This window comes from Medicago sativa, chromosome 5, assembly GCF_051527215.1.
Source record: "Medicago sativa cultivar Bolivia chromosome 5, Bolivia_mono, whole genome shotgun sequence".
NCBI lineage: Eukaryota > Viridiplantae > Streptophyta > Magnoliopsida > Fabales > Fabaceae > Medicago > Medicago sativa.
In genome coordinates, this window is record NC_140753.1 from 74,292,971 (window position 1) to 74,305,905 (window position 12,935).

A 12,935-nucleotide genomic window follows, 5' to 3' on the forward strand; every position below is an offset into this window, starting at 1 on the left:
TCTAAGAAAACGTAGTAACCAACACACGTTGGCTCAATTGGTAAGGAACGGGCCACTTCCTTGCAGAAGGTTGTGTGTTCGATTCCCTCTGCCGATGTGAGGGCAGTGTTGGTGGGTGATCTGTAAGTACCTCTATAAGTGCCCTTTGGGCTCGGAAGCGTGCCCTGACCCTGGTGGTGACCGGAGCCGAACCCACCTAAACTTTCTGTTACCAAAAAAAAAAAGAAAACGTAGTAAAAAGGTGAAATATTTTAAGTGCCCTTTGGGCCCGGAGACGTGCCTTGACCCTGGTGGTGACCGGAGCCGAACCCACCTAAACTTTCTGTTACAAAAAAAAAAAAGGTAGTAAAAAGGTGAAATTCTTAAAATAATTTTTAATGAGAAACTATTTACACTGAATTCTCATTTGAATTTTTTCCTAAAAAGAATCTCTTTTAAAAAATTATAACAAACTCTTATTTTATGGGATATTTTATATTTCACAAGTGAATCACCGATTTGTTAGGTGAATTCCCTCCTCCTCTCATGAAAAAATATAAAATTTAAAATTTTACAGTTGGTTAATTTGGTCTTTTAATATTGCAAAATTGTATTTTAAAGTTGAAGAATCTGTCGATCAAAGTCATATGTCCTTTAACGTTTTCATTTATGTTTATAATTAGGGATGTCAATGGGTACGAGTAGTGTGATATCCGTCCCCGCCCCGTTGGATAAATATGATACTCGTGCCCGTCCCCATATCCATGCGAGTATCTCTATAAGGGTAATCCACAAGTATTCAGATACCCACGGATATTAGCGGGTACCCATGGATTTTTGAATTAATTTTTTTTCATGGATTTTTGAATTATTTTTTTTGTGCAAAGAAAAAAAAAATTAATTACCTACAAACTTCAACTTTTAAAGATCTATACATAACATATTCTATTCAAATTTCATAATCCATACCATAATCCAACAAAATCATGATTCTTACATAATCCATACAAATTCTTGAAGTGAAATAAAAGGATAAAAACATCTAAAATCCAAATAAACATTCAAAAAGCATAAAAACCTCCAAATAAAAGCTAGGGCTTTTTTAGACACCAAACTCTAATACATATATACATGGATATTTTAGTAATTTACTTTATTTATTAACGGGTACGGATACCCGCGGACACGGGTATCATCAAATATGTGTCCGTGTCCATAAAGTAACGGGTAGCTAAATACCCGTTTATTATATCCGCGGGTACCCGTGTCCATGACGGATTTTATCCGCGGATACCCGCGGGCATGGATTTTTTTGCCACCCCTATTTATAATGCATATTGTAAAGTAAGTGACACTTACGTGAAGTCAAATGAGTATTCTTCTTTCATTTTCTCAAATCATAGCGAAAAGATGTAATGAATTTCTAATGAGTAGTTCACAAATTAAAGGGCATGATTAGGACATTAGTTAAGGAAGCATATATGATAAAACTTTTAAAAAGATTAAAAATATAAAAGATGTTCATTTTAATGTAAAATTTGTCCTTTTTGTTTGTTTAACTTGTGTTTTGGAAATATTGGTTAGGATGACCTATAAATGTCACTCACTTTAGTATTCATCACTATGAATCTTTGTTTTCATTTTTCAATCTATAAATTGAATATGTTCAATGATTTGATGTGGATATTGTAATCATTGAACCATGAACCCCCACTAATTGTTTGAATTTGTAAATTGCACTATCAATTTATTATTGATGAGCTATGATAAAGGTGTATCATAAGACAGGGCTTCCAATAAAAAAAGGTGAACGAGATAAACATAGCTTTCATTATGAGTGACAATATAATTAAAAATGCAATGGTTGAAGTTAAAAAATTGAAAATTTCTTGTTGTTTTAGACAATGTGAATTTTATTTTTTTTTCAGTTTTGTTTTTTGTCCATGCATGTTATGGAAACGTCACTTGTCATCATTATCTAATATGGGTGATGACACGTGACAGTCATCCTATATCAAAAAGATGATGTAAGTATTCGAAACAAAACATTTGATTTTTAGGGATGAAAAAAATTATATGATTAAAACAAAAAATTGTTATATTTGTAGCTATTAAACATATGTTTAAATCCTCAATATTTATGTGATAATTATATTTGTCACCTAAGTCTATAACAAGCCTTGAGTATATTGTAACAAATTTTACTGAAGAACTTAGTGGGTAAAATATAAACTAGATAGAAATCATATTTTTATCATCAAAATCTAATCTAATACTACTAAAAAGAATAAACATTGATCATAGAAAAATATGGTGATGGTTTTGATCTTCAAAATGACACACTATTGGCAACACAAGAAAATGTAGTAAAATACTTCACAAAACATAACATTTGCCTTTTCATTCACTATCCCTCTATGACCTCTAATCTATGAAATTCATTTGTCAACTGCATTCTCCTTTCTCAATAGAAGTTTCTTTTGTATGTTTTTGTTTACCCACTTGTACATGCCTCATTGCTAAAACTTCAAGAGCTGTGACTACATCACCAATCAAAGGTCGAGCATTAGCATCCTCCAATAGACACATTGCTGCAATTGCTAGTGCTTGGAATAGACCCCTCATTGGGTAGTTCCCTTTTAGCAATGGATCAACCATTGATGTATATTTTCTTTTGTTTTTGAGTAGTGGCAGTGCCTGAATAAACAAAATGTTATGAATGTCAATTTTAGGTTCATTGGCAACTACAAAAAAACACAAAAAGTACTTTGAAAGTATACATCCAATAATACACAATTTTTGTGTCTCTTAAAATATGTTTTAATATAAGAATAGGATCATGTTAACTTTTAATGAATTACACGTTCAAGATGATATTTCAATTTTTTATCATTTGGTGCATGATTGGAATCACGGTGATAAAATCACAGTATAGTCAAACTCGCCACAAATTCAAACATGCACTAACATGTGCCCACACTTGTTAGCATTTATCTTGATCAATTTGTAAAACCTCCTGAGAAAATGTTAAGCTTTTAGGCACATAAATAAAGGTTAAAAGACATACCCAAATGACCAAGTTTTCTTCTTCAGATGATCTTGAAGAATCAAGTACTCTTCTCCCAGTAATCATCTCTAGAAACACCACTCCAAAGCTATAAACATCTGACCTTGTAGTCAATTGACCTGTTGAGGCATACTCAGGTGCACAATAGCCATAAGTTCCCATCACCCTAGTGGACACATGTGTTTTATCGCCTGTCGGACCAAGCTTTGCAAGTCCAAAATCAGAGAGTTTTGGATTGAAATTTTCATCTAAGAGTATGTTTGATGCTTTGAAATCGCGATATATCACCGGTGGCTTTGCTTCTGCGTGTAAGTATTCAAGTCCTTTCGCCGCACCTTCTGCAATTTTCATTCTAGTGTGCCAATCCAAAGGCTTTTTGCCCGGAGGTAACTCTGAAAATCATTTTTCTTTAGTTGGTCAGCTAACATTTAGCAAGTTTTATTAGAAAGGGAACATTTTATGGTGCAATCTTGCATGTAATTACCGGGAAGGATATATAGACCTTCATTTTTCAATTTATTTTGATGGTGCAGATTTTTTTATATAAATTTCATGTATGATTTGGTTGTCACACAAATGTAAAGGTAAACCAAACAGCTATGAGAAATTTAAGAAGCTATAAAATGTGCTTTATTTTGTGGCCATATTTGTACTATACAATTTTGATACTAGAATTGGATGATTTAAGATTTTTAGGCAAGAAAACATTTTGCAAGATGTGCATTTTCTTACCAAAAAGGTGATCTTCTAACGAACCATTCGCCATATACTCATATACCAAAATCCTTTGATCACCTTCTGCACAATACCCTACCAAATTGACAAGGTTAGAGTGGTGCAAGAAACTCAAAATCATAACCTCTGCAAGAAATTCCCTGCTTCCTTGAAATCCATCCTTGTTAAGTTTCTTTACAGCAACAACCTGCGTATAGTATAAGTAACACAACATTGACAAGTTCGTTACTATATGCGTTTTAAAAATTGAACAAGACGGTTTAACCGGTTGGACCTTGAATTGACCTTTACTATGGTTTGGTTATTTATGACCTTTAGATCACGGTTTTATCCCCATTCAACCGTTTTAGACTGTTGAAATATGATTCAGAGTTCTTGCCGGTTTGATGTTCAATTTTTAAAACATTGCTTACAAACCGAATAACTTAATTTGTTAGCATAATATTGAAATAACTCCTAGCACAAGTAATATTATACCTTATTATTTATGCTTTTAATGCGCCCTTTGTATACTCTCCCAAAGCCTCCTTCACCAATCATATTGTTGATGTGAAAATTCTTAGTTGCAACGCATAGCTCATGGTAAGAAAGTATCTTAGAGGTAATATTTCCTTTTCCATTTCTGGTATTTTCTTCCTCTGCTATGTACTTCCGTTTGCCACCATCTACAATATAAAGATTTACAATTAAGGAGACAACAACAATTGAGGTAAAAAGTGGATGAAGCTTGTTTTGTATGTGCTAACATTGCATAAAGAAAACAACATTGATCTCTAGACATTAGACATTAAATTGAACCTCTATAACATGAAAATCAATACCCTTTGCAATATTTAATGTGAAATAATTGAGACAATGAGGAAGATTAACATTGAAGGGTAAGAAAATTACCAGATTTAGAACAAATGTTATGATAGTCCTTAATGCTTTTCTTCAATGTGTTCTTGGTGTTCTTCTCTTGTGACTTACAACATGCAAAAAAGCTCATTTTCCACCCCCTAAATATTTGATCTGACCAAAACCACATTTACAAAATTACAAAGTTCTTGCATCACCTTTTCAAATCAATGTAACCTTTGGACATTCATAAGGAGCTTATAATTCAAAATCAATTCTAGATGTTTTCAATTCAAACCTTTACCCATCATAAAAACAAAATTGATCCTATGAATTTTGGCTTCAAAGAATTTTTGCCACATTGGCAATGTTTCATTGTTCTTCAAAGGCCATAGTTAGGAAAAGAAATTATGACTTTGTCAAACATACTAATTGTGTCATTATATAAAGTTGTTTCCTCAATATAGGATTTTAGGTGGTTTTTTTTAGGTTCCAATTTATCATGCCAGCTAACACAAGGAGAACTCTTTTATGGATTCATAAGAGTAAATAATGACAACTATTAATTTTTCATGGACCATTTTTAACGTTGGATCCTTCCCATCTACCTCAATTATGTTTTGTTTCATTAAGGGGCGTACCTAATTTTACCTATATTAATATTTTTCGGTTTTAAGCCTTTTAATGTCAATAAACTCTCCTTTTTCTTTGACAGATTGTCGACAAACTCAATTAAAATGACGCATTGGAATATTAAAAATTGTTTTTTATTTTATTTTTCATTTTTGTAATGTGTGCAAAGAATTGGCTTAGTTTTCTTTTTGTCCCTCTAACTTAATTTTACGGTTATATTTTGGTTCCTTAATGAATGAAAAGTGTCATATTGATGGTCTAATTTTATGAAGTTAGTTCAAATTGTTTGTGTAGAGATTTGGTTGGGAGTAGTTCATAAGGCCACCACATTTTCCAATTTTAGGAAACGGTTCCGAAGATGTACATACTTTAGCGTAAAATGTTGGTTCTTTTCTTCTTTAACCTCTTTCGTTAATTTATTTATTTACGACACAATTTCATGTTTATACATAGCCATTACAAGAGTCAATGTGCAAATTTTTTGATTGGTATTAGGTAGAAATTGCAAATAAAAATGATTTGTTCATCATGAAACAAGGCCAATAGTTGCTTGCTTACTTGTTCAAAAAAAAGGCCAATGGTTGCTTGAAGAAATGAAAAAAGCGCTTGAACGAAATTAAAGAGTTAATGAGAGAATTGATAAACAAAACAAGAAAATAGATTATCAAAATGAAACACTGAACTCAACACTACAGTGAAATTGATGGAATTTGGAAGAATTGTAAATGTTGTAGATCAACCAAGAACAAGAAGTGCAATACAAGAGATAGATCAAATTACAATTTTACAACCACGCTGCAAATTAACAAACTTGCATTTAGAGCTTCCTCAAATGTGCCTAACAACCAATAACATGAATATGTATGTACTCACCCAACCACCTAAGGTACCCTCCAAAGACCGGGGAAACTATATATGAATAATGCATCTACATTGCATTACATGTCCTTTCTAAATAGGACTCGTTTTCCTATAAAAAAAATGGAAAAATTTGAGAGAAGCATGGTCCCCCCCTTCCAATGTGTATGTCTTATTGTAAAAGAAATATATCAAATGTCTCTTTCTCACGAAAAATAATGTACATTGTTATTGTGAAACAATTTATACATGCATTTAATGATGTGCTGCAACATCATTTAATAATTAAAAACATATGTTTGTCATACACCTTAAGCGCATGTTTGGATCGACTTATTGTGGGCTTATATGAGTTTATCTCTTGTCATAAGTGATTGCACAACTGTTTAGAAGAATTTTTTTTGGGTGAAATTCTTATCTACAGTTCCCATCCTTCTCACGCCCTCTACGGATTTAACATTTTTCCGTTTGGATTTTTTAATATGAAACATAAAAATACGTTTCGGATTATAGAATCTGGTCCATGTCAATATAAAAGACAGGTTGAATCTGTCACGCGATCACAAAATCATATCGAGAGTAGCTAGATCAATTACTGCCTCATGATCTATGATGCTACACATAAGTCGTTCACTGCTAGACACGCCCATTTCAGGACATTATTGTCTACTCTTGTTGGATCATATGCCGACCTCGCATGGCTATATATCTTCTAGAGTGAAAGTTGCGACATTTCTCCTTTGTCTAAACCAATTACAAACATCCAACCAACTCTTGTCCTCCTCTGATGTCTAGATAATAGGTTTCACATGCCTAAGCTAGGTTTCTTGATCATACGTTGTCCGTAGAGGAGCTATGAGACAATGTTTTGTACGAGTCGGATGTTGAACTAGGTAATACGAGGTGGTATCTAAGGATACCACATCCATACATGTTGCCCACACATGCGGGAAACCCTCCTAGGCTAGAAGAAGATGAGTCCCTTGCAGATATTGAGGACGGATAGGCGGTGAATCCTAGTTTAGACTTGATCTCACAATGTGTTTGCATCAAGATATCATCATCTGGGATACTAGTCAGTGGACAAGTGTAGAAGGAGTGGACAAGTGCACAAGAGGATCCCAATATGGAATTTTGTGCAACACATCATGGCAGGGACTTATGGAGGAATGATATACCGTTAGAGGAGGAGGGACCTAAATGAGCGGCAAACTCTCCTTAAACTGGGTATCCCCCACACAACTGTAGAGGCTAATCCCTTAAACATTGTGGGACCTAAATGAGCGGCAAACTCTCCTTAAGAATTTTAACGCTGCTGCATGCACAATGTTGGATTCGAACCCATGACTTTGGTTAACTTAGAAGAGACCCGTGATTTAAAAAAAATAGATTTTATGATAAAAAAGTCTAGAGATTAATATTTATGGATTTAAAAAAATCTGAAACTATTTATAATTGTTTACTATCCATAAAAGATCATATTTTTTTTAATATTTTTTTAACTTTTTCACGTGTTACCATCTTTTTTTAAGGAAAAAAAAATAGATTTTGAAAAAATTAATCCTAATAGTTTTTCATTTTAAAGTCAATTTTTTTTTGATAAAGTAATTTTTTAAAAATAAAAAAAAATTACTTTTATCATTTTGAAAAGTTAATTTGTTTTCCTTAAAAAAAAATAAATTCTTTTTTCTAAAAAGAATTCTAAAAAAACGCATCCTCTTTCAAATTCTGAAAGCTTGCTTATCGAAAAAAAATAAATTCTGAAAACATTTTGCGAATTGTAGAAATCAGAATCTTGAATCCTCTCTCTCGCGTTTCTTTCTCCGATCTATCAAACCAGAAGCAATCCTTTCCTAGGGTTTTGCTGTTCAGGTCTGTTCTCTCTCTCTCTCTCTCTCTCTCTCTCTCTCTCTCTCTCTCTCTCTCTCTCGTTTGTTTTCTTTCTCCGTTCTCATTCTTCCATTTTGGATTTTACTTATTCCACTTTCGATAATCTTAGCACAACCATGTTTTATAGATTCGTTATGATTTCAACTTCGAATCAAGAAATTATAATGAAATAACAATGTTTTATTTGAAATTATTGGATTGTTTAACTGGGAGAAAACAATCTATTAGGATTTAGTGCTAGGGTTCTGATTCATCTCCCCGCTGCTGCAATAGCTAAATGGAATTTGAAACTATTCAATTTTGGAAATTTGGATTTTTAGCGTCAACTCAATGGCGTGTCTAGTATCTGACTCGGCGACACCAACACATGTGATTACATTGAAACATGTTATTTTTTCAAATTATTATTGGTGTCGGTGTGTCGGAGTTCGCGTCTATGTTCGTTCTTCATGACATGTGGTTTGGTTGGTATGCTGCTTACAAGTTAGAGTTTGGGTCTGTTTTTATTTTTTTGTAGTTGGTGTTTGTTGGTATTTTTATTAGGTGGTGCTAATTCTTTAGTTCTTGTTAACTAGGAGGCTTTATAGAACTTAGTTCTAGCTACAAGAGACGTGTTTAGCCTTATGCAAGTTTGGTATTATTTAGATTTATAGTTTTCTGTAGCTGCTGCTCTTTATGTTGTTTACTGGGTTGGTTTTGCTGTTCTTTGGTTTAACGAGGGGGTTTTCTAGTAGATCGGTTTTCTATGGGAAGGGTCTCCCATCTGTATGTATTTCCCTGTTATCGCAGCGCCATTGTATTTTTTCTGTGACTCTTTATCTAGTACATCATGTGCTTGGGTTTGAGTGTGCTTAATAAATTTAGACGTTTTCGAAGAAAAAAAACTTTTGCTTTTGATTGTCGATCTTCATAGTTGTTTTGTTGTTGATGTTGCTAGATTCTTCCAATTGTCTCTATCACTTCCTACTTTGTTCTTCCTTTTTCTCTGCATTTGACTATCATAAATTTCAGTTTTGCTGCAGGGGCAACAAGAACATGTTAGGTAACCCCACCCAAATAGGTTTTACTCAATTAGTTCGTAGTTTAGTAGACTCAAGTAGTTAGAGAGGTTAGGATATCACAATGTATATATGCAAGTAAATAATTAAAGAGAGGAGAAGAAAAGGCATCTTGTCCTTTTTAGAGGAAATTTGTGCTTTTCATATTGTGAGGTTTTTGTTATTCTTATTGAGACTAGAACTCATAGGGAAGGAAATAAATTTGTGAGTTCAATGAAATATGTGGTATTTCATAGACAAAAGTATTTGGTTATTGGGAAAAAAATAATACACGTTTAATGTTGAATCAAGATCAACTGGAATGCCTTTAACACATGGAGCAATAGTTAATTTTGAAAAACTTTTGTCAACAGTTTTTGGATATAAATCTACCTGATTCAGAAGGGAAGAATATGCATCATGATTGTGCTAAATTTCAATTAAAAAATGAGTTTGATTCACACTCCTTAGTCTGAGTAGTAATTTAGTAGTTTTTTTTTTTTTTTTTTGGTTGACGAAAAACGCGGAGTTATAACTAAGGGGAAAACCTCTGCAATTACTTACAATCACATCACAATCGAAAACAAAAAGATCCCAATTCCCTTGACAATGTCATTGTCATTATAGTAAATGTAGCTAATGACCGGTTTACCCAAGTTAAGATATCATTAGCTTGCGTTCCGCAAACTTATCATCAATAACCTGCATTTACAACTTTAAACATCTAAATGTTCACACATCCGAACAAGCACAGCATCTCATCTCAAATGATTAAAGAAGGCAATTTTGACCGCTGATTAAAATCTGGGCGCAGAACTGAATTCATTATAGAAGATCTGAAAATAGAAGTTTCATCTAAATGGTTTGTCAAAATATTCTAACCTGCAACCTTCATTTGTGAATACAGTCTTTCAAAATATGATTATTGTCCTCAAGAATAGCATTTCTTTGCCAATTAGCTACTGCTTTAGCGACTATAGTATTAGCCCTACAAATATCTTTAGCAGAAAACTTATGCTCTATGATTCCCAAAGGTGCAGGCTGCCGCACCTTAATCACAGTTTCCACATCTTTCTCAAGCTGTCTAATTAGCCTAGAAAAGGGTAACGGACTTCGAAACCCTGTGATAGATTGCCTCATTCCTTCACGCACACCATTTGGAACAATTGTGATAGTAGCCTCCAGTAGTTAGAGAGAGTAGAATATCAAAGTGTATGTAAGTGAATAATAAAAAATCAAATAGAGGAGAGGAAGAGAGTCTTGTCCTCTTAAGAGGAAACTTGTGCCTTTCATCTTTGTAGTAGATTCATATGTTTTCTTTTCTTCATCCTTTCCACATAGCCCTCTCCCCGGTCAACACCGCCCTCTTTCTCACCTCTGGTAACCATACTTTCTCTAATTTTTTTTTAGTTTTGATTACTACTTTGTTTTTTATAGTAGATTCATAGTTTTCCTAAATGAAATGATTGGTTCAGCTGTATTGGTGTGTGTTAATGTCTTGTTTTGGTTTATTTGTGAAATAGAACTTTTTGTAGCTCTTCACTACAAATTTACTGTAACTGTAATTTAGAACAAGGCTTGCTTATAATTTGTAATTTTGAACCCTCAGATTAATTTTGTTTATTAACTCTGTTTCATCTTCACTGTCTATTTACTAATGATGTCCTTTTTGGATAGTACTTAAGATATGTAATTGTCACTTGTTTTGCTCATTTTGAGTAATGTGAATGTTAATTTATTATCATTATCAACTTTAGTTCTGTTTACATATTGTGCATTTGTATATTTTATTATAAATTAATTTTTTTTATTAAAGTATCCTTACCACCGTATTGTATTTTGAATTTTAAAATTTTCTCGTATCCGTATTGTATCGTATTTGTATTGTGTCAAGTATCTGGGCTTCTTACTGATCTTGTTATGAATTTATGATTGATGGACTGAGAGTCATATCTTAAGTTTTAATTAGCATTCATGTGCACAAGTAAATGTTTATGTTGATCAATGATCTGCTTGTCATAATTATATGCTACTATCTTATTGATCAGTGTTAGCTTTGATCCTTGCTTCAAAATACTATTGCTTCAAGTTCTAATGCATTAAGAATTTTAGCTGTTGTTACAGTGCCGTATTTATTTTGATGATATTGTCTTCTTTTTTTTGAGACAAACATAATTTCAGCTGTCTAAGAAGAAGGAAGTGTCAGACAGGATTACTGACATCATTTTGTTTGATCTGAAACAGTTCATCCAGATTGCCAATGGGGAAAAACGACTTTCTCACACCTAAGGCAATTGCCAATCGAATTAAAGCAAAAGGACTGCAGAAGCTTCGGTGGTATTGTCAGATGTGCCAGAAGCAGTGTCGTGATGAGAATGGTTTCAAATGCCACTGCATGAGTGAAGGGCACCAGCGTCAAATGCAAATTTTTGGTCAAAACCCAACCCGCATAATAGAGGGCTATACCGAAGAGTTTGAGACAACTTTTCTTGAGCATATGAAGCGCAGCCATCGATTCAGCCGTGTGGCTGCAACTGTAGTTTATAATGAATACATAAATGATAGAAACCATGTTCATATGAATTCCACAGAGTGGGCTACACTCACCGAGTTTGTTAAGTATTTGGGTCGAACTGGAAAGTGTAAGGTTGAAGAAACGCCCAAGGGATGGTTCATTACATACATAGATAGAGATTCAGAAACTCTTTTCAAGGAGAAGATGAAGAATAAGAGAATCAAGGCAGATTTGGTAGATGAAGAAAAGCAAGAGAAGGAGATTCAGAAACAGATTGAAAGGGCTGAGCAAATGATGCAGCAGTCTAATCCCGAGTCTGATCAGCCTTCACAGGTACAGACCACAAAGGAACTAAATGTAGAAGATGGAACTAAGATAGGATTTTCTCTTGGATCATCAGCTAAACCTGTGACCAAGGAAACAGGTGATGCATCAAGGGTAGTGTTTGATGAGGTTGATGAAGAGAAATATGAGGAAAGGAATCCCAAGAACAATTTGAAGAGGAAAGAAAGCGGTGGTGGAAAATCAGCTTTGGAAGAAATGATCAGGGAGGAAGAGAGGATAAAAGAAAAAAACAACAGGAAGGATTATTGGTTGCATGAGGGAATTGTTGTTAAGGTTATGAGCAAAGTCTTGGCTGAGAAGGGGTACTACAAGCAAAAGGGTGTTGTGAAAAAAGTGATTGACAAGTATGTAGGGGAAATAGAAATGCTAGAAAGCAAGCATGTGCTTAGAGTTGATCAGGAAGAGCTTGAAACTGTGATACCACAGGTTGGGGGCCGTGTAAAAATAGTCAACGGGGCATATCGTGGATCACTTGCTAGGCTGCTGGGGGTGGATACAGATCGTTTTTGTGCTAAGGTGCAGATAGAGAAAGGTGCCTATGATGGTAGGGTGCTTAAAGCCGTGGAATATGAAGACATTTGTAAAGTAGCCTAGTGAGTTTGATGGAATGATGAGTTTTATGATTCTGTTAAGTTTCAGGAGTTGGAAAGTTTGTTGTTATGTATCATGTAAAAGCACTAGACTTTAGTGTCATCTTTATAGCATAAATTAAATCATGACAATTATCTTTTCTTCTATGGGATAGAATTCTTGCTTGAAAATTTAGAATTTTGATTTATGTGATTATAGTTGGGCAAGGAAAGTGCAGAAAAGGATAGTGATTGCTACTTGATGTGTCCTTAAATGGACGGTGATTGTGACTCTGAAACTTAACATGTTTGTATTCAGCTTTATTCTAAAATTTACTGGTGAACAAAATTGAGTTCTTATATGGGTGTGAGCTGCTTGTTATGCGGTGACCACTGGTCAGTGTTGTTCTTCAATGTGATTGAGTGGCTAGTGTACTTGTAGTTTTAATTGTTAACTTAGTAGATATATA

The 12,935-nt window shown here is 33.9% G+C and overlaps 3 protein-coding genes across 4 annotated transcripts; 1 reads left to right on the plus strand and 2 right to left on the minus strand.

Moving 5' to 3' along the window:
* Positions 1-2,273: 2,273 nt before the first annotated feature.
* On the minus strand, positions 2,274-4,792 carry LOC146924926 (putative serine/threonine-protein kinase PBL23). Its single transcript, XM_085709886.1, has 5 exons — positions 4,673-4,792; positions 4,259-4,446; positions 3,779-3,968; positions 3,047-3,438; positions 2,274-2,676 (listed from the first exon to the last, which is right to left on the minus strand). Exons 1-5 carry the CDS (start codon positions 4,767-4,769, stop codon positions 2,425-2,427), a joined length of 1,119 nt encoding a protein of 372 aa, XP_085566012.1. The 5' UTR covers positions 4,770-4,792; the 3' UTR covers positions 2,274-2,424.
* A 3,063-nt stretch (positions 4,793-7,855) lies between these two features.
* Positions 7,856-12,633, plus strand: LOC146924927 (DNA/RNA-binding protein Kin17, conserved region). Of its 2 annotated transcripts, none has more exons than XM_085709890.1 (2): positions 7,856-7,981; positions 11,202-12,633. In XM_085709890.1, exon 2 carries the CDS (start codon positions 11,297-11,299, stop codon positions 12,488-12,490), a length of 1,194 nt encoding a protein of 397 aa, XP_085566016.1. In that variant the 5' UTR covers positions 7,856-7,981; positions 11,202-11,296; the 3' UTR covers positions 12,491-12,633. The 2 variants fall into 2 exon arrangements, with proteins under 2 accessions (XP_085566016.1, XP_085566015.1); XM_085709889.1 differs by having other exon boundaries at positions 11,281-12,633.
* Positions 9,928-10,176, minus strand: LOC146924928 (uncharacterized). The gene has a single exon (XM_085709891.1). The coding sequence runs from the start codon at positions 10,174-10,176 to the stop codon at positions 9,928-9,930; it is 249 nt and encodes an 82-aa protein (XP_085566017.1).
* Positions 12,634-12,935: the final 302 nt, after the last annotated feature.